Source organism: Lagopus muta, chromosome 7 (genome assembly GCF_023343835.1).
Source record: "Lagopus muta isolate bLagMut1 chromosome 7, bLagMut1 primary, whole genome shotgun sequence".
Taxonomy (NCBI): domain Eukaryota; kingdom Metazoa; phylum Chordata; class Aves; order Galliformes; family Phasianidae; genus Lagopus; species Lagopus muta.
The window spans coordinates 45,477,896-45,499,229 of record NC_064439.1 but is presented as its reverse complement, the minus strand read 5'-3'; the positions used below and the strand labels follow the sequence as shown (position 1 = coordinate 45,499,229).

Here is a 21,334-nt window from a genome sequence, read left to right as displayed (position 1 = left end):
ACAGAAACGTGTGCATCTAAGTAAACAGATGCAGAGACAGACACACACACACAGACACATATATATGCACACATTCTCTCTCTAGGTCCATAGGAGCAGACACACACAGGCACTTACTTGATCGATTTCCATCAACTTGGGGAAGGCACCCGGCCATTCGATTGCCACCTTCACTATATCAGCAGGAGGGGGCATTGCGATGCTGCTGTTCTTTGGAGCCAGCACAACTGGACACTAAATACTGCAGAGAGCCTCTCTCATTCACACCTGCAGGGAGAAGGGGGAAAAAAAAAAATACAGCAGTTCAGACAGAACTCCACAAATGCTGCCTTATTTCCTACATTTTCCCTGGCTGGGCAGGTGCATGAAAACATCTGTGTGTGTGCATATGCAGGAGCACAACAACTGCACATATTACAAAAGCAAGCACAGGACGCAATGCCACGACACACTGCACAGCCAATCTGTTCGAAAGATGGCTGAAGCACAGGAATGTACAGTGAATAACAGGCAAGCATTAGATTTAGAGAAACTATTTTTAAATATTATCGAGTACGCTGGTAGAGAAAAGCAACAAACTGGAAGCAGCTGTTATTACGGTGTCACTCCTCAGGTCCCTGGGAACGTGATGGCATCACTTGCAGCTTGCACTCCAGAAGAAGAGATTGCCCAGGAAGTCATGGCCAGGAAACACTGTTTCTTTTAACTATAGCAATGATCTTCTATGTGTTCACAAATAGATCACTGCACTATAGCAACCAGGATGTCAGGAAGAAGGCAGAACGCAGCAGTTTCCACATATACATACATACACACATCCTCACCTAACTGAGTCAAAGATACTGCTTTGTGGTAAATCTTAGAAGAATGCACAAGGATATGGTATGCATTAACAACAGCATCACCAGACAGCTACATAACACATTATGGTCCTGCAAGAGCACAAATATCAACAGAACTGCATGTCAGACAGCACAGGCTATGAATTTTGGGGAAGGAAAGGAAAGAGGAAGAGCCAAATCCTTAGGCTTGCAGAATTTAAGTTCTGTCCCTAAGGTTTCTAAAGCTCCTTGAAGTTTGCAACCTTGCAATAACAACATACAACTTGCAAAGCAGTGTAGTACTTCCTGGAGGTCCCTCCTTCTTCCTCACTCCTCTCCCAGCTCAGCAGCAGCAGGACAGCCACCAAAGTAGCAAAGCTCTGCAGTTCTCAAGCACAGTAACTCATGCAAGTACTGCCTGCTGTACCAATCCCTCTACACAGAGCCTAAATCTCAGACTATGGTGTTTCCCATGCCTTTTGCTGAGACCTAGCAGAACACAGCCACACAGAGCATAGCAAAAGCAGCTGCAGACATCCCCAGAGGTGCAGCTCTTCTTCTGAGCAGAAAAAGAAGGAAGTGGTTAACGAATGGGCCACATGCTCTCACATACACCCCTTGAAGGAGCTAAGGCAAGAGATGAGTTGTCAGAACATACCAGACATCCAAGAGCTGCAAACATGTACTGGGAAAAAAAGTCTCTGACCACCTTTTGCTACTCCTTCAACTCAACCCAGCCTATTAGTAGAGCTCTCCCCACCTGCAGCAGAGCATGAATTCAGTCAGCCTGAGCAAAACCATGCAACCATCCCTTTATCAAGAAGTTTTGTAACCTCATCTTCTACTATCTATAAGTAGGATGTGAGCCCATCCTTCATGCACTTGGCTCCACCCATGTGTGTCTTCATCTCCATTCTGAAAATGGTCAGCCCTCCACAACTTCCAACCCTGCTGCTTTCTGCAGAGGGTTCTCAATACACACTAAATAAAAAAAACAAAAACCAAACAGCCACATATGAACTTTAACACCATGAATTTATTTCCAAAAGTGGCGATTCTGATGCTGACAACATCACACATCATCACAAAACAAAGTGGAAGGCAGTAAATAAGACAACAGGCAGGACTATAAATAAGACTGCATTGCAGGTAATGCCTCGAAAGGCAAAAAAAAAAAACAAACATGATTAAGAAATGAAGTAATACTGTCTGCATTGGCACATACACAGAAACTCTTGATAGATATCTCAGGGACCAGGATTAAACACAATTAAAGCAAGTGATTAGCTTGCTAGGGATCAAGAACAGTCATACTGTCAGCTGCAGCTTCCTTATCAGAGCCCAGGTGGTACAAGGCCCATCAGCTCTCCCCTAATATCTTTCACTCTTACTGTTTGCATCTCCCATGAGCGTTCCCCTTGCTGTGCAGTACATTAACTTAACTCACCAGCAAAGGAAAAAAAAAAAAAAAGAAAAAAATGCATTCATCTGCTTTTGGTATGTTTTAAAGCAGCTTCCCAGAGGTGGCACAGCTTGGCTGGGAGGAGCAATGAGCTGTTAATCCACCTTGGGAGTAAAATGAAACTGAGACCCTTGTGCCTTTCTGCTGACACACTTAGCATTTCCCACCTCCACAGCAGAACGGTGCTCAGTAGTTTCAGCCTGGTAACGTTTTGGTATGAAAGTGCCAGCAAAGCTTAAGCCACGCTGGCTGCATGGTACTCACAAAAGCACAGGATTCCCCAGCATGAGGGGCACAGGACCTGTCCTCTGGGTTGCTAGCAAACCAAAAAGCTCACCATGAATGATGGAAAAAATGCTTTGAGTCGCAACTACTGGCCATGAGCGTGAAAGCAAAATGATATTACACAGCAATAAATTTGCAGAAAACTTCCACTCTTACACACAGACGCGGGCATTAGCCTTCATTTTCCCTTAGTGAGTTGTGGTTCATCTTAACAAGTCACTCAGGAAGGAGACAAATGGTTTAAGAAAGAACAGTCAAGGAAAGTGGGTTGGAAGCTAATCACATTCAGCTATGGAAAATGAGTATTTGCATTCCAAAGCATGGCACAACTGAATTCTCTCACAACATTCAAAAGACAATTTCAATGTGTCTAGTCTTTATGCAGGCTAGCACTGAATATCTCCTACATAATTATAATTAATATATGCATTCTTATACAGTTACAAAAGACAAAGCAAAGTGACAAGTCTTTAACCAATACAAATGGATGTAGTTCAACTTGTTCCACTAGAAGGGCAACTCATAGGCATCAGTGTGGTCTGAATGGTGAAAACCATATATAAAATAGTCACTACAAGCTTTTCTTTCTGTTACTTAGCAGACAGTCAAAAGGGCCCAGATGTTTTCTCTACATTTTCATCTTATGAATTCAATACAGGACCTGAAAGATAATCTGGGTTTGGTCTACCTATGTGGCAATACCAGAATTCTATATTGTCAGTCAAAATAGGTCTTCATCACAAATTAACAACCACAAAGAAAATTCTACACTCTGCTCATACACTACCAACTACTTCTTTCACTGATACACTGTGTTAGACACTGCCTAATGCAGAAAGAAAAGTGAGAACTGCTTACCAAATTGGAAGCATTTCACACGATGTGAATGAAGAACTAGAACCAAGGTCAACTGCTTTTTGTTATGTCAGTAGCAGTCAAAGAGCAAAAAGGATAAGGACCTCTCTGAAGGGTCCTGTTATGGACTTTATTCAAGAACAGTTCTTTTTTCTTTTCTTCAGAAGCTGATATGTAAGAACATCTTTACCTATTTTGACATTTATTTTTAACTTCGAATCCAAAGGCAACACAACGCACGTGAGTGCACGGGTGTATAAATGAAGGAGGGGAGGGAAAGGAAGGCTCCCATAATTTGTTCATGCATGCAGCTGTAACACAGCATGATATTTTAAATCTGAAGGTAAACAAAACAAAAAGCCTATGCAACCAAAAGCACCAGAAGTACACCTTCTAACATCAGTACAGTTTTCACAACCATGACGGATTCTCCTGTTAAAGTGCAAATTCTGCAATTACTCTTATTACACACACAGCATACTTCTGCATCTCAACCACACTCTGCAGTCTAAGAGTAATAAACACTCAAGCTGGAAATTGAGATGTGTTAAATTTACTACAAAAATGCATCAGCACATACCTGCAAACTCCCAGTTTACCTAACTGGCTCTGAGGAATAAATTCAGTACATATATTAATAAAATATATTTACTTTTCCCCCTTCTACCCATGTCACACTCATGTGAAAACAGAAGTATGAATTAGCTTTCTCAATAGAACTTGATTTGTTTTAAACTTGTTTTGCAATCACCTTGCCACTTTTTATACAAGGTTCTCAAAGTGCTCTGTACTTACAGCTATCAGAATACGCCTCTGAAGAAATAAACTGTATTCTGATTCTATGGACAGAAGGAGGAATGAAGTCTATGAGGAGTAGCATGACTGAAGTTTTAGTTATACATGACAGCAGCGGCCCACAACAGCTCATTTCTTCTTTTACAGAAACACAGAGCCAGGTCACAAACAACAGAATTAGCAAAGTTGATGACTTAAGAACAAGTAGAAGAATGCATTAAGAAACAAAAAAAACAAAAAAAAAAAAGGAAGCATGTGTGGGAACAACCTGAGGCTGGCACAAGTCTATGCCCCCCGTGGGCAGATCCTGCCAGCCATGGGCCAAATCCTGCCCAGTGAAGAGCAAACCCACGGCCCACAGGCCTGGTGCTCATGCTCTACTTGGGCTCTCACAACTGTCATCATAGACCTCAGAGGCTGAATGGTCCCTCAGGAACTGCATCCAATTAACCATTTAGAAAGGGAATCCAATGCTCAGTTAACATCCCCAATACGGTAATTTTTGGAGTTCAACTGTGTGACCGAGCAGCCATGCATAAGGAGCTGTAAATACGTCCTGTCATCTCTGCAAGGATGGAAAACAAGGCGCAGGAGCCAGGGGCTGGATGTAGATTTTGTAGACATCTAGAAGCTTTCATGCTGCCTTCTCTTTGTTATAGGCTCAGTATCACCCACCTCAAACTAGACAGCAATCGCAAAGGCCCAGCAGATTCCCTGATGCTGCAGGAAGGCCTAATGGCACTCAACAGAATTCTGTTTCTTAGGGCTGCCCATCACCTTCCTAAGGGGAACATTTCTTTGATCCTTAACTTGCAGCACTTGACCAACAGTACATAATTAGCTCAGGAAACACCACTTACTGTTACAAAAAAAAAAAAAAAAGATCTTGGGATCTACCAGGTTTAAACACAATATTTTTCCTCTCATAAACACCTGAAAATTTAGTATTGGGATTGATCTTAGAAATGTGTATTTGAAATACACAAAAGCAGGAAAGCACAAATCCACACAGGAAGGAGTGAATATTCATGTGGTTATCACCTGCCTGTTTCTCACATACCCAAAACCTTTCTTCACAACTGTATTCCAGGTACTTTATCTTTCTCACAACACTGCTGTTCCACTCCTTAAGGAACAGTTTGTGTATCTGAGGTCCTGCTGACATTTTCAAAAGAATAAACAAAAAAATCTCTTCAAAACTGTAGAGGAAAATAAGCTTTAAAGTGTGCTTGAAAAGAAAAGGTGGAGGAAGACAAAGCAGCCTGGATGTTCTTGGAACACAAGTCGCATTTTGCTTCTACAGCACATGCTGAAGCATTCCAGAAAACTATAGTTTTCTTGCGTAATTTGAATTTCTCTGCTTCTTGGAAGACCATGTTCCTTCTAAGACACTTTATTTACACATCAATAATTCCAGAAAAAGAGTACTGTAAATTTGCAATTACTCAAGGAATCTGAACTTCCATGGTAATTTATTTAGTGCTTACATACTATCCAGCCAGCCAAAGATGCTCTCCATATTAAGGATGTTAACATTGAATCTCTTGAGGCTAGAGATCAGGAAAGTCCCAAACCATTCGCTCAAGTACTCAAAAGACCAGACCACAAGGAAAAAAAGATAAATTACAACCTGGTGGTTAATGATGTTACATTTAGCCTCACAAAAACTCTGTCTTTTAAAGATGCAGAGTACCTGCCTAGCACATGGAATCAGGGCAGGTATCCAGAAAACATCCTAAACTTTTCACTGTTTATCAGAGCTTGCTGGTTAGCTTTGGGTTGTCATTTGCCTATTACTCCAGATGTTTCTAAACTGAAGCAAGCAACAACAAAATCTCTCCTAAAATCCATCTATATACAAATTTTCTTCTCCTGTCTCCCTGAGTAGCCTCACATTACCTGAGAGACACATGCAATAGAAAATGGAGAGAAGAAACCTCAGTTACATTCAGTGTTGCTGCTCCTACAGGAACAAAATGGAAGGTTTCAGGAATATGAAAAGTTGAGGGGAGAAGAAAAAAAGGAATTAGTACTATAAAATTCACAAGTGAAACAAAGCAATATAAATGCACTTTCTTGTAGACTTTGAAATGTTTAAGCTAAAAAAAATTCCAAAGGAGTCTAACAATAGCAAATTGAATGTGTTTATTACAGGTTGGTTGAAAATGCATTAAAAATAGGTTGAACAGAGAAAGTTTATCAAAAGTTCTGTAATCAAGGAAAGCAATTTTGAACAGGATTCAGCTAAGAGTAAAGAAATAAAATATCACAGTCCTTTCTAGCACTAACACCATTTGGCTGCTGTACTTGGAATTTTCCTGGCATTTTGATAATTAAGGAATAAGAAAGTGCACACAAAAGAGCATCTTCAGTCAAAATAACGTTTTATTGCTTCATTTTAGCAGAGGGTGAATCAAGGCCACGATGACTGGCTGTCTCCCAAAGGAGGTAACAGATACAAGCAAGCTCAAGGTTGGGAAGAATTCTAAATCATGCTGGAAGCAAGGTTAGTAAATAATATAAAAATAAGAGAAAACAAAAAAAGATTATTTTTACCCTATCAATGCATGTGAAATACGGAGGAACTAATGTCATTGACAGGAAGTTAGTAGTCAAGTGAAGAAAGAGAGGAACAAAGGACAGAGATGCATGAATACTAAAAGGAAATAACCAAGTCAGCTGACAGCACGCAGACAGGATATCGAAGGTGAAATAAACAATACTTTTCTGAAGAAATTGTTCTGCAAAGAAAAACAAAGGAATGGAAAAGAGAGACAGACTAATAGTCCACAGTGAATAAGCAGAGCCAGGTGCTCATCAGCATGCTCATCAGAAATAAAAGAAACTGCAAACAAAATACTAGTTATAATTTATGAGTCTAACAAGGACACAAAAGTTTTAAGACACCAGACTTTTGCTGCAGGCACTGACACTGCTCTTCAAAGTGGCAAAAAAAAAACACCAAACACACTTGTCAATCTTGCAGCTCTATCTACAGAGGTGCTCCTACCAGTACTGTTTCTCTCATATCTCCTGTATCTCCTGAAATAAGTGCATCAAAACAGCTAACAGTCAGACACACACACACACACACACACACACACAGAAAAAGATATCTCACCTTGTTTGTGACTTCCTACATCTACTTCAGTTCCTTCATCTATTCCTGCAGCAAGGCTCTTTGCCCTCTGCCATTAACACGCATTTGCAAATAACACTTTGCTCCTTACGCCTGGGGTCTTCTCAGTGCTTGCACTCTAAAGGACATTTTGCAAAATGGTAAGACTGAACATGGAAAGAACAGTCATAGCCATCCAGGAAAAAAAAAAACAAACAATGAGGACGGGCCTTGTTTGTATCTAAAACGTGTGAAAAAGCTTGAGCTACGCTGTATTAAAGAGGCTATCTCCTATCAAGAGTGGTTGCTGAAACTAATCTAACATTTAAATGGATATTAGAAAACACTGTTTGGAAACAGAAATACAGAGATGCTAAGGATGGAAATGTCAGCACAGTCACAACCCATAAAAACTAAGGGCAAGCTCCAGATTGATCTAAACAGAGCGCAGGGGGTATTTTAAGGGATGCTAGGAAGCGTGATGAGCAGATGTTCAGAACTAATGTGACTATAAGGTAACAGCCATAAGAACACTCTGTCACTCAACCCATTTTCAGGGGTGATGAGCCTTGCATGAATCCTCATGAACTGCCTTAAGCATGACATCTGATATCAGAAAGTCTGGGGATTTTAACAGCAGATTAGCAGTTGCTCATGTGTCCTGCAAATTCATGAGTGGTTGGACAAGACAACTTCCTGTAGTCCCTTCCAGCCTCAGCCATTCTGTTGAGTACACTGATGTAATGGCCCTGAGGTATCTTGCAGCCTTGGTCTGCCCATCCACATTCAAACATTATGTCTTCTGTGCATACAAATTAGATGTGCATACAAAGAGCAATATGGCAGACTTTATAGCAGGTTGCTTCCTATGTCATGGTAGTATTCTCTAAATAAAATAAAAATGACTGCCTGTTACAACTTCAGAACAAGTTTTTGTAACTCTTTGCAGTCAGCAATCTAAGAGCACCCATTCAAAAAAAGATCTCACCCTCTGAACTAAGATCCTAAAGATGAAGATGTAACTACTTCCAACAACAGTTGAGAAGACTTCTGTTGCTCCTTTCTCACGGGGACAACAGAACACACGATGAGTTCACACCCAAATTACAGCCCATTTATGAACTTAAAGCCCCCCTGAATCTATGTTATTATGCCAGACTATGAAAAGAAAAAGAAAGAAGAGGTGGTCAGGCATTCGACTACTGTTTATTAAGTACTGCGACTACAAAAATTCTCCAGGATTCCCCAGATGGCTCCAGTTAATGCTCACCATCAAAAGATGTGGATGGCACAGCTGTGTTACCCTGCCTTAACCTGTCTGCTTGCTCTGGTTGAAGCTCCTGCTCCAGCCTCTCAGGGAACATGCATCACAGTATCAAGAATGAGCAGAACACTCCCTGCATCCAAACTGGCTAATAAAAAAAAATTGAGCGCTTAATCAGCCCACAATAAACATGCAGAGACAACATAACCAGCACCATCTGCATGCTGAGGACTGAACTATGCCAACCACATTATTCTGCAAAATGACTCGTGGAAGTTTCCTTCTCGGGAACTAGACCATCAGTTGTCACTGATTGCTGCTGCAACTCAATCAGCTTCTTTCAAAACACTCATTCTAAATGAAATGGCACTTGCTGTGCAATGCTGTTTTATATTATCATAACAACAAAAAGGGTGCCTCATATATTAATACTCTCACACCAGTGCTATTGCCAAGTATTTTGCCAACTATGAACTTAGAAATGCCAGCCACAGGATGGGGAGAACCTGGCAGCCACAGGCAAAAGGGCACGATACCTTTGCCGTATAATGTGCATGTCACTAACTTACTATATAGCAAAAAATGGATCCTCACAACGGTCCCACGTCAAAAATATTGTAATAAACAGCAACAGCCTGAGCCATGCAGTATGTTTCATTGACTCAATCAGCTCCTTTATAATTGTAACACACATTAAAAGATTAAAGTATTTGGATAAAAATCAAAGTACATTTTTAGTGCTCTGCTGATAGCCAGAGTTCATAATTTTCACAAATAAACTAATAACCCTTCATTAAGGCTCCTGTGAACACAACCACTGTTGTATCATCCTTGCTTAATGTTCCCAAATTACATTTTGCCACTGCACTTGAGGGTGAGGGGTGAAAGAAAAAGTCACTGTTCACTTAAATGCCTAATTCAATCTGACACAGTTAGTAGTGTTTTCAAATAAAGCCGTCAACTGAGATTCACAATTTGGAACTTCCTATAGGGCCAACACCTGGCTGAAAAGCCCTTTGTGTGAAAATGCCAACACTAAAACAAAGCACAAAACAGCCTCTCCGTCACACTTTTAATCTGCTTTCAGGAGTAATTTAGCATCAGTAGATTTCTAGCGTTCAAGCCATTTATCCATGTATCGCTTTAAAAACAGAACGGGTTCCTCTTTTTCCGCCCTTCAGTAAAGCACTTCTGCTCTGCCATGAAAACCAAACCAGCTTTTACAGGCTTGGGAGAAGAGTGAAAACAGTGAACACAGAACTTACTTACAGAACACTCTCGCTTTATGCTATACTAAGTGACATTCAAATCATACATTGAAAGCATGAGCACTTCCAGAAAGCAGTAGTGCCCATCTCTACTAAAAGACACTGGCCTGACCCATTCCTCCCTACAGCCTGCTGATGCTACATCTGTGCAGTCTTTGTGCTGTGCTAGCAGGCCTGTTCACGTGGCCTATCAGAAGTCCCTCTGTGTAGATGGATTCCATATCTCCCAATACCAGCTGAATCCCATTCATATTCCAGGTCTGTATACCCAACACTGCATTTTACAGTGCTGAGTTAAATGCAACCTCCACTTATCCTGCTTGGAAGATTACCCTAGTGTGTAGGGCTCAAAGTCGTATTCTTTACAACATACAGTTCCCACTTGTTTCTTTCTGAAAAGGCCACACAAAACAAGAGTACTGCGTTGTACATGCGAATGTAAAGGAAAATATGCTTCACAAGTTTCTTTTTCACACGTGCCATTTTCCAAACTCTGGAGCAGATTTCTACCAGCCCCAACGCTTTCACAAGCTCTCTTCTCGGGGTCTTACATCAGTAAAGAATGAGATGGATTTCAGCTTTCCTCTCTTACCTTGCTGGTCTTGCCCACTATCTCATTACCTTCTGCTAGGATGGAAAGAAATGATGACATTAACTCCACATGAGGTGGACACTCTGACTTGAATTCTAACGAAGCACTATCCAAAGTTCATGTTGCATAATTGCCCAGGACAAAATCCGATGCTCTCGTTTAAACAAGGGAGAAAAACCTATTTTTACATTTGCAAAACAAATCTCCTGAGACACAAAAAAAAAAAACCAGATTGTTGTTCGACCTTCATGTCATGAGAGAATGTAATCTTGGCAATTCGCTGGCAGCTAGTGCAAGATACACCAGAGAAAAATATTAAATTAAAAAAAAAAAAAAAAAGCCTGCAAACAGACCTATCTACCAAGTTCCCTTTCCCCACAGCACTGACGAAAGAGAAAAAGCCCATACTACACATAGGTAATTACGCTGTTAAAATGAACAGAAAGTCTGCTTCAAAGACTGTGATGTTAAACTTGGGACCAAGAACACTTGTGTTTAATTTTCTTTTATTCAAAGGCTTTGTGTGTGGCCATGTACATGCCCTTTGGCCCTCCATGTCTCCAACCTACAACCCTAAAATGGGGCACCACATTTCCTCAGAGAAGTTGAGAGGCAGTTAGAGGCTACAGGGGTGTGTATCTAAATCAGACTGACAGATTACCCAGAACAGGCAGCTGCCTTATTATTCACACGCTTGGACAGACTATTCATCTAGTTCTTTCTGTATTTTAACCTTCTCAACCATCAGGGTCCTGAGAACAGACTGGCTTACATCCCTATTTCTTGCTAACATAATTAATTTGAATACTGCACTGACATTAAAAAAAAAAAGAAGTAAAAGTTGAAGATGAGCCTTCAGTGTAACAGGAACTACCAGTGCTTCTCTGCATTTCAGAACACATTGTTGCTGTTATCGTCCAGGTAGGGCAGCTCAGAAGAACATCAGCAATAGACTTTGGGCTGGGACAAAAAGGGGCAAACCATCTGTGGCTGTATTTATTGGCCAACGCCTTCTAACTCTCACTGTGCCTCATTAGAACTTTCATTACCAGCACGATTACTTTAAAACAAACCAGCAAGGGAAACCAATTTCCCAGGCAAAATAAAAGCATCACTATTATATTCAGAGAAGACAAAACTCAGAAAGTACACAGAGCGTGATGTGAAGAACCAGCCTGAAGTTTCACTGCCATTTTTCTTTACATATAAAGCTGTTTTTCCTCACCTGAAGAGCCCCAGAGGCACACACACACATCTTTAGATCTAATCAAAACACAAATATCCCAGAACAGCCCAGTGAGCAACTACTGCTCGTCTCTGTACCACGCTCCTCCTTTTCTCCAGGCCGTCACCATTTAGATTAAGCAATTCTGCAAAACACCGTTGGCTGTGGTTTTAGAGCTCTGAAAGCTCAAGGTGTCTTCAATTGAGAAATAACCTGTCATCCGGCTCTTCAGTTCAGCCATTCCTGGCAACCGCCTTGTTTTCAGCGCTTACACTTGACAGGAAGAGACCGCTGTCCTGTGACAGTTACCTCTGACTGGCCCCAAATAATTTCTGTAGTTTTACACAGTGAGATTAATGCATGGCTGCTGGTGACACCCCCCTTTTGCTTTCAGCCATTTAATTGTTCAAGTGGAAATACAGATGTTAAGAGTCAGGCACATGGCAGGAAACCCTGGCCTCTTGCTTTGAAGAGACGTAACGTGACTGCAAGATGAAAAATGCCACAGCTACAAAGAATCCCAGTTTTCTAAGCGCGAGACTATGGGGAAAAACATCCAAGGCTTCTTGCACTCTAGCAAATCAAACTAAACTATTGTTGGCAAACAAAGGAGCTGCCTGGTTTTAACAGCTCCTTTCATACATTCACCACCATTCCAGTTCATTGCCAACCTTATTAAGACAGAAGAATCACATTTAAAAAAAAAAAAAAACCAACAAGGCGAGGTTTTACATGTCCCCAGCCAATTTAACTATGATATGTATGGCTGCTTTCTGTTAAGAAAGCTCAACCATGCGTTTGCTTGCATCGGCCAAGGACTACAAAGCCGTGCTGAGCACGTCTTCCATTTGACAGCCACCTGTGTGGCGATGTGCACATCACAGCTGTTAGTTCACATGTGGGAAGGTAGACACAGGTCTCTGCTGTCACACTACATCCCTCTGAACTGACATCCCCAAGCTTGCAAAGAATATGTCTTCATAGCGATGAAAAAGCAAGGAATTGAAAGCGGCTTTCAAACATTTTAGATACTATGTCATCTAGAGCATGAGTCAACCTATATCTGCTCTTACTTTGTTTTTTAATTATTTATTTACAATGTGTCTATTAAAAGTCATCAGAGGCAAAAAGTCAATTGTATTTAAGACAACGTTTTTGCTTTTGTACAACTAAGTGATGACAGCCTTAAAACCCAGTAGAGTAAGCAGGGATTAGACTTTAAAGTGCTTCCCTTGCCTTTAGTATATAAAACTTTCACATGAGCAACTCTCAGAAAGCGTAGAAACTGTCAGGAGTTTCACCACGTTTGTTCTAACAAGGACAACAGTAGGGAAACACTGAAACATCAGCTTATTTATTTACTGTTAAACAGGACACTCATTCACAGAAAAAAATCCAAGCACAACACTCACCTCCAGTCCAGGCAGTACAACCCCTCTTTCTCTCACCTTTGTCAGCCTGTTTTCTTTTCTTTTCTCTCGTGACAGTGTTTTATTCCCCTTGACATGACCAATTCCTCAAGCCTTCTTCCCCTCTCTCAAAGACATTACACTCATGCATACCAAGCTCTTCCAATGAAGTTTTTTTTAAACCAACTTCAGCCCAAGCACATCTGACACTACAAGAGGCTGAGATGCACCAGGGGGACACTTCACCCTTCTTCTGATGCTTTTGAAGGATACAGAAACAAGATATCCACCAGCAATTTTTAAGCATGTATTGGTATTTCATTTTTCATGGGTTTGTTTTTTTTTAAACATCAACTAATCTATGTTCTGCAGAAGCCAATTACTGGAGCTTTCACAAAGGTTAAAAGTTCAAAAGGAAAGCTGGTTTTTTCATTTAGCAGCCTCTTTTCAGCAATTTGGATTAAAAAAAAAGCCAAAAAGTAAGTGTACATATAGGTACAGCAGCAGCAGGGATAAGAGGATGGGTTACAAATTTATTTACACATTTATACAATTCAATTATCCCTCTTTGACCAAGCTCTGATCTGGCTCTTCTCTGGGCACACCATCCCCTCTCCTAACCAATACCAGTGAGAGAAGGCAAGGAGAAGCACATATTTCCTGCAGCCTTTCTTCCTATACAAAGAACAAACAGTTCTCAAAGTTCCTTTTACCATGAATCCTTTGATAAAAGATGTCCCTTGCACTTAAGGGATAACTACAAAAATTATACCTTTTTCTTTAGATTGCAAGCTTACTATGCCTTTACTTAAAATCCCCTTCATGCTGCCAGATATAAAGCTAACAAGCAAACATACTCTGAAGTGGTAACTTCCTATTGCCACAAAAGGCTTGCATTTTTTTCATACATTAAATTTGAACAAATTTTTCATAAGGACCAAGAGTAACATGGAGAACAGTAGTGAAGGGACCAATTCACACGTCCCAGAACAAGTGGTGAACAGTGTACACTCAGTGAGACTACAGCCTAATCCCTTATTAAAATAAAACCACATGCCTGTTCCCTAACCCACTTTGATTTATTAATGTTTTTGCTTTTCAAGATTATGAAAGTAATCTGGAATAGGGGAGTCAGAAGAAAACAATTTATCATGGAAGTCCTATATAGCAAACGCTAGAATAGCCATCGATCTTACTTCCTCTCTCAAAAAGCACGCATTTATAATTGTCAGGGACCAGATGGGAATTCCAGTATGAAAGTCACAAAAATAGGCTAATGCAGAAAATAACTCACATCCCGAATGCAACATAGCTTGTGCTGCTGCACACAGACATCAGTTGGTCATCTATCAATTCACTAAAATGCCAAATGCTTTCGAGAGATATTACAGCACCAACAAGAAAGAAGCAGCAGCCCCCTGAAAAGGTCAGAGATGACTGATTCCAAGTTGTGCATGCAAAAATCTTCGAACCATGGAGACTCTGTGCCATACGTTGCAAGATTCGTGTTCCAAGCACCTTCCCCACCACAGCAATCTGCTGGAATACAAATCGAGATTAAAGTCACAATGCAAAAAGAGGTGGCATCCTTTCAGTGGAGTCCCATTCCAGCAGTGTGTCACTGTTTTCATGGGGCATTCAAGAAACTCCCAGCTCAAAAACAATGATAGTGATGTAGTAAGCTAGGAAAGAACTGCACTGACTGATGAAGATCACCTGAGGAGGGGGAACCTTGCAAAGTGTCATTCTTTTATTACTCAGAGTCTTCTTGGTTCCAGTCCCCATGCTAAACACAATTGATATTTGAGAGAGAAATGAAGTTTATTTACAATCTTTGCTTGGCCAGAGCTGTTCCTTGTTTTTATAGGTTTATGGAGAATTTAATGACTTGCACAAATTCGTAGGAAATGGAAACCACAGGACAGCTGTGACAACTTCAACTGGTCCATTGCAGTTCATCTTCTTGCTTTTGAACCATCTGTATTCTGAAGTAGTGGCTTGTCTGCCAATCAACCCAAAAAAAACAGGATTAGGGGCCTATATGTCTGGGGAATTTATTTGGTTGGGTGGTTGGTTTTTGTTTATGTTTTGTATGTGAGCATTTCTGCTAGTAAGGCACCACTGGTTGACTATATGAAGCAACATAAAAACGCTGAGACCAACAGAAAATGAAGATATTTAATCTTATGTGTTTCCTCATGAAAGAAAACATAATTAAGTGTAAAATTAAAATCCTACGACAGTAACGGTTTGGAGGGAACCATCTAAATGTTTAATTTAGACAGCATTTCTGAAGTACTGAAATACACAGTACTTCAGCTGGATCAGAACTTATACAACCTTCCTGAAGCAACTATTCTATGCAGAGGGTTGTTAGAGTTAGGATAGTATGTTCGGGTTGTGGTTGGATGATATTTAAGGTCTTTTCCAACCTGGCCAATTCTATGATTCTAACTCCAGTGCACATCCACTGAGCACGCCCATAAATGAGCTTCAGAATACAAGAACTTTTCTTCTGACAAGTTTCGCAGCTCTAGTGCAAAAGCACTTAATTCAATGTCTCTCCAGATGTAGTCTTAGAAAAATGCAATAACATTACCTGCCAATTAAGTGAGGTCACCTCAAAGATATCATGATGCCTAGGCTTTCATCCAGTCTACAGTAGTTTTAATATGCTTCTATAAAGGTATTTTTAGGAATATTCTGAGAATACATTGTATATTACTTTGTAAACATGTATCTAAATACATGCATACAAATGCATGAAAGCACAGGTCATGAAGTCTCCCATCCACACGGTCAGCTACCTCTTTTAACTTGCTCTTTCTAAAGTTAGAAGACAAACATACAAGCAATATCCATGTAAAAATAATTATTATAACTCCACAGTGAGCAGCAGCCCAAAGTTTTGCTCAAATCCTGTATCTACTAATACTTAGCTGTTATAAAAATGACGCAGCATCATTAACCTACATGGAGCTGAGAACACCACTCCTTTTTTCTGAACACCAACTGTAAAAATGCTTGCAAGCGTTCTTGTAAAACAAAGCAGTCACCTCAAGACCTGACTCTGCCTCATGCTCACTGCTCTGACCCATCACTCATGCAAGGCAGATTCACAGTAAGTTTCTACAGCACATGAGACCGCAGAGCTGTGCAGTCTGTACCACTTTGCCCCTTTGACTCCCTGTCAGCCAGTTCAGACAAGCCAACTAGCATAAAAATAGGGAGCAGACAGAAAAGAGAGACTCTCTTTTTGCCAGGTTTCTATCTTGGAAAGCACTCATCTCAAGCTGAAGCAGCTCCCATCAGTGCCAGTTACAGCTGTGCAGGTCTAGAGGACAGGCAGACGCTTCCCAAAAAGCCCTACGCACTCCTGACTCGACCTATCCCACCTCAGGAACGTGGCTAACACACCCATGGGTGATGTGGGAGCAGTGATAGGGACCACAGCCCTCACCTCCCCAGAACTGTGCTGGCCAGCTGAGGAAGGAGTCTGAGAGCTGTAAGGAAACATTGACACATTGAAATCAGTGGAAGCACAAGAAGAGCAGCCAGCTCCTCAGCACAGGGTCCAGCTAGGAAAGCAGCCACCTTACTTTGGCAGCAGCAAAGCCCCAGCTAGCATATGCCACAGCACATGCTCCTAGATTCCCTATTTTGAACCTGCTTTTATTCAGACTTTCCACATGGCGATCCTAGAGGAGCAATTATAATGCAATACTTTCAGCATCGCATTGGAGAGGACTAATTTGTGGCCACAGCTGTGGCCTGTTATCTGTACTTCATCACCCCAGTTCAGCACAACATAAACTCCGTAACTCTTCAAACTCCTACGTGCCTCTGCACCACAACAGCAATTAATTTGCCTCTGGCATCCTATAACACTAAAACTGTAACATACCACATCGTGAAAATAAAACAAGCTCGCTCCCAGCCTACCCAACCTCTTCTCAATACGAAGAGAATCCCTGCCAACATCAGAATTTAAGAGTTAGGGCATTTCTCATTAATTATTTTTATTCATATGCTTACTTCTAAAGGATATAGCTCAACTTTTTTTTTCTTTTTTAAAAACAGAGTTGGCAAAAAAAATTTTCTCCTAATAAAAAAAAAGACTTACTGAATATTCTGTATTTCTCCTGATGTGGAAAATAAATGTCAGAACTAACCTACTATAAAGAACACAAGATTAATCAAAGTTTTAAGGATAACTCCATCCAAGATATATCACCCTATAAATTTACATGTAGGGAATTCATTTGATACTACTCTCACTAAGCGAGCGAGGGCCTTTAATGCTTTTAGTTAAAGCTTTTACTGATAACACAGTAATTGGCTTTTCATAGTAAGAATAAAAGGTTTTCTACCTTTCATTTACAAAAAAAAAATAAAAACACCCGTTACAATAACATTCATCTGCTGGAATAACACTTCCTAGTTACATCACAACAAAAGCCTTACTTCAAAGCAAAGATAATCTCAGATTTTAAGTGACCAAGCTTTTAATCAAAAAGAAAATTTATATTCAAGCCACTGCACCTTTATTTGAACTTTTATTCCCTAAGCTTCCTCAGTTCCATTCTCACCTCTTAGAAGCAAGTACAGACTATATTATTCCATATGGAATATCAGACAGGATCACTTTGATATTCCCCCAGCAAAACACTAAGCCACCAGGGAGATGTCTAAGAAGGAACACACACCACTACCAAAACAAAACTGCATTTCAGAAAGCAATTAAATACTCTGTGCACATGTCACAGCCACACCACTCAAAAAGCTCAGTGATTAAAGAGTGACCTCAGAACACCAACCCTGCGAAGGAAAGAGCCTAACTAGACACAACGTGTCCCCTTGTGTAAAAGCCAGCAGAGGGAAGGGAAAAAGAGAAAATAAGCCACAATTGCAATGACATAGAAACCTAGAAGACACCAATCTAAAGGCCATGCCTTCATACTCCCAAATATTTTCAGTGGAGGGAAGAAACAAAGAGACATTAAGTCCAGTTAATTTCACCTATTTTATTCATTGTTTTATTAATTTCAATCTGGACCACCAAAAAAAGAAAAACAAAAAACTCAACAACCAACCTTAGGGCTCTATCACAGTCTTCTTTGTACCTCTCCACTACACAGAGTAACATGCACACACAATAGAAGACAGCCACATTCATACACTCTGTACATAATAGGCACACGGCCCTACAGAGTATGAAGTCTCAAAGTTCACTGGGCCACTATAAAGTGTCCTGAGGCTTAACCAAACAGTAAACAACAGCAAGCAGTCTGAAAGAGCAAGCTTTTCAGACTTTGCAGCAGTCTTCAGAGTGCTTCTTGCCATATGTACAAGACAGAGAGAGCTTTCCAGACTTCGTTTCTACTCTGCTGGGATAGCTGCGTTATAAAGGAACCTAATTAGAGCTTGTTGCCCCCAGTACACAGCCTAGAACCAAAAACTACTTTTTTTTCAGCCATATGCATCATCTTAACTACAACCATGACTGTTTAAATCCTGCTGCTTTTATAACTATGTATTGTAATGCTACAGTGTGACGGAAAGCACAGCAATAACAGGGGGGTGGTGAAGTCCTAGGCTGCAGCAAATGAAGACAAGCCCAGGTACAGCAACCACAGACACAGAAATAAAGGAAAAAAAGCTACTTACCTTTGGAAGAACTCAGGTAGGGAGGGATCTCTTATGAAATATCCTTGCCTCCACTGCCAACCCTTACAAGAGGTCTGGGAAGGGGCAGATCCTGCCTTCCGGCCATTGAAGTACATTGTATGCACCTGAGCTCTCCTGGGTTGGTCCTGTCTTCCTACCAGGTGCTCAATCACTCTTTCAAGCCACGACTTAGCACTTCCACTACATATATATATATACACATACATACATACACGCACACTTGCACGCATATATAAATGCACATATAGTTAAATTAAATAGCTTTATATGGCAATATGAGATGGACTTAAATGGTTACTGGTACGTGCCAGAGCAAACTCACATAGGTAACCAGAGAAAACAAAGCCTAGGAGAAACAACCATTTATCTGTGAGATTCAAACAAACCCAAAGCTCCAGAAACAAGCTCTTTATAATGCGATGTTAGATAACCATGACAAAAATTCAAAATCCAGAAGTACTGGTTTTACTGCACATTATAGGGCACGTCTCCGTGTTTTACAGACCTCTTGTTGACTCATGCCATCCCATAGCTCACAGCCTGCTTCTCTCTTTTGCTTTATCATCATGCCCATTACTCTGCAGGCAGCAGTTACCCTTTCCTTCAGACACTGACACATACCTACGCAGGTTCAAAGATACATTTCTCTTAACTAGAATTTATCTTTGAAGTCTGCTGCTTGCACTTCATGACCAAGAACTATTTTTTGCAACTAAAATTGTTTACCATCTCCAGCTACACCAATTAGACTAAGGAGAGTTATTACCTCCATGAACAAATGTTTTTTTTAATGCAGTCATTTACCTTCAGGAACTGAGCTCAGGCTTTTAGAACAGCATCACGAGTTGATATTTGCAGCAAAGCCCCAGGAGCTGCTATGACTGCTAACTTCATGCTACCTCAGAGCCCTTCAGAGTCATATTTTGGAATTTCCCAGCTCACACATTATGGGCATGTACCATTAAGCATGCAAATACAAACTACTGCCTAAGTGAAACAGGTTCTGTGACTTGTGCATGGGCTTGTGCTCATAGCAGCAATTGAAGGGCTGATTTGCTCAACTTTTCAGTGTTCCCTTAGGTCACAAAACCACTGACCTAAGTCCCCTCACGACATCAACTGGTGTCAAGTGAACAGTCGAGGAGCAGAGGTTCAGGGCACAAACCTGCAGCTGAGGTGAAGATGTTACAGCTGAGGTGAAGATGTCTCTTCACCTGGTAGCCTATCTAGGTTTAATTAAACATGAAGGGCCTTGTGCATCACCAGGAACTCTACCACATAGGAGAAGGAACTCAGCAGCTGCCAAGACATGATCTACTTATAGGCAACTTCACAATGTGGCAGCCCACAGTGCATTCCTGCCCTGGCAGACCTAGATCCAAATTATCTGCATAAACTCTGCTGATAAGACTTTCACCGAGGTGACACAGAAAGTTACTGGCAGAGATAGTACACTGGAATGAGACTATTTTTTGCCACTGGTTTCCAGGAGGGAAGGATTTCAGCACTCAGCTTCTAATTCAAGGCTTCTCTGCAGCTGTAAGGGCAGCTTCTCACATATACAGCAAGCAGTGCGGGGAACAGGAGATACAGAAGGAAGCCAGCTAACTACTGAAATGTGCAAAGTCTTTATTTCTTTAAGATATTCCATAGATTCTGAAGATGACTAAGAATTTTATTCATGAAAAATCTACCCCAAATAACTCAAAGAACATTCAGCGTGGGAGGTTCTTTTGCAAAAATTAAATAGCAGCTGTGATGAAGTAGTATCTTGAGTCGAGTTATCACAGAATTTACATTTTGCTCATGCTCTTACCTAACAGTGTACAGCCAGGAACCATCCACAAGGGATACCAGCCAATCTGTTATCTTGAAATGTAGAATTATTTAAGAAAATTGAAAAAAAATGAAAATAAAAAAATAGAAGGGAGAGTGGGGGAGAGGAGAGCAGGTAAAAAGTAAAAGAAGGTTAATTTTAATAATGATCTTAGGGCAAAATTCTTATTTCAGAGCTTCCCAATGGATCTCACTTCTAGATGACATCCGCTGCAGATTTGCAGAAGGCCACTTTCAGCCAGCATTTTCTGAATTACTGCTATGTACAGAGTATTTCACATCTGCTTATATGTATCACTGACCCGCCTGTACCCACACCTGACGCCTCATGATTTAAAACCAAGTACTTCACAAGTCTTGCCAGAAGATGGCAAGTAAGGCTACTGGCACAGAACAGTATTTGTACAGCATGCTTCTTAAGAATTCTCTTGTTCTCACTATATTCACAAAAGCATTTTAGTAAGCAAAGCCATGAGCCCCCTCCTTTCACATATACAGTCCAGGTGTTCCATAACACCAGCATATTTGTAGTTGGACTCAATGATCTTTAAGGTCTTTTCCAACCTGAGTGATTCTATGATTCACACTAACAGTTATTCTTCCAACACTGTCATTAAAATATGTCTGTTTTTAAGGATTTCAGTTTTCTGAACTACAAATAACTTAGAATCATAGAATCATAGAATCACAAGGTTGGAAACGACCTGTAAGATCAA

At 40.7% G+C, this 21,334-nt stretch overlaps 1 protein-coding gene across 5 annotated transcripts in view; it reads right to left on the bottom strand.

Annotated features, from left to right (window-relative positions):
* ELMO1 (engulfment and cell motility 1) overlaps window positions 1-21,334 on the bottom strand; it is a 290,099-nt gene that overhangs the window by 243,865 nt on the left and 24,900 nt on the right. For 4 of the 5 annotated variants that reach the window (XM_048950301.1, XM_048950300.1, XM_048950299.1 and 1 more), the window contains exon 3: window positions 118-267. In XM_048950301.1, coding sequence (XP_048806258.1) covers window positions 118-195 — 78 coding nt within the window. In that variant the 5' untranslated portion in view covers window positions 196-267. Of the gene's footprint in view, window positions 1-117; window positions 268-598; window positions 696-21,334 lie in introns of those variants that run through there. The other variant, XM_048950302.1, reaches the window with a different exon arrangement.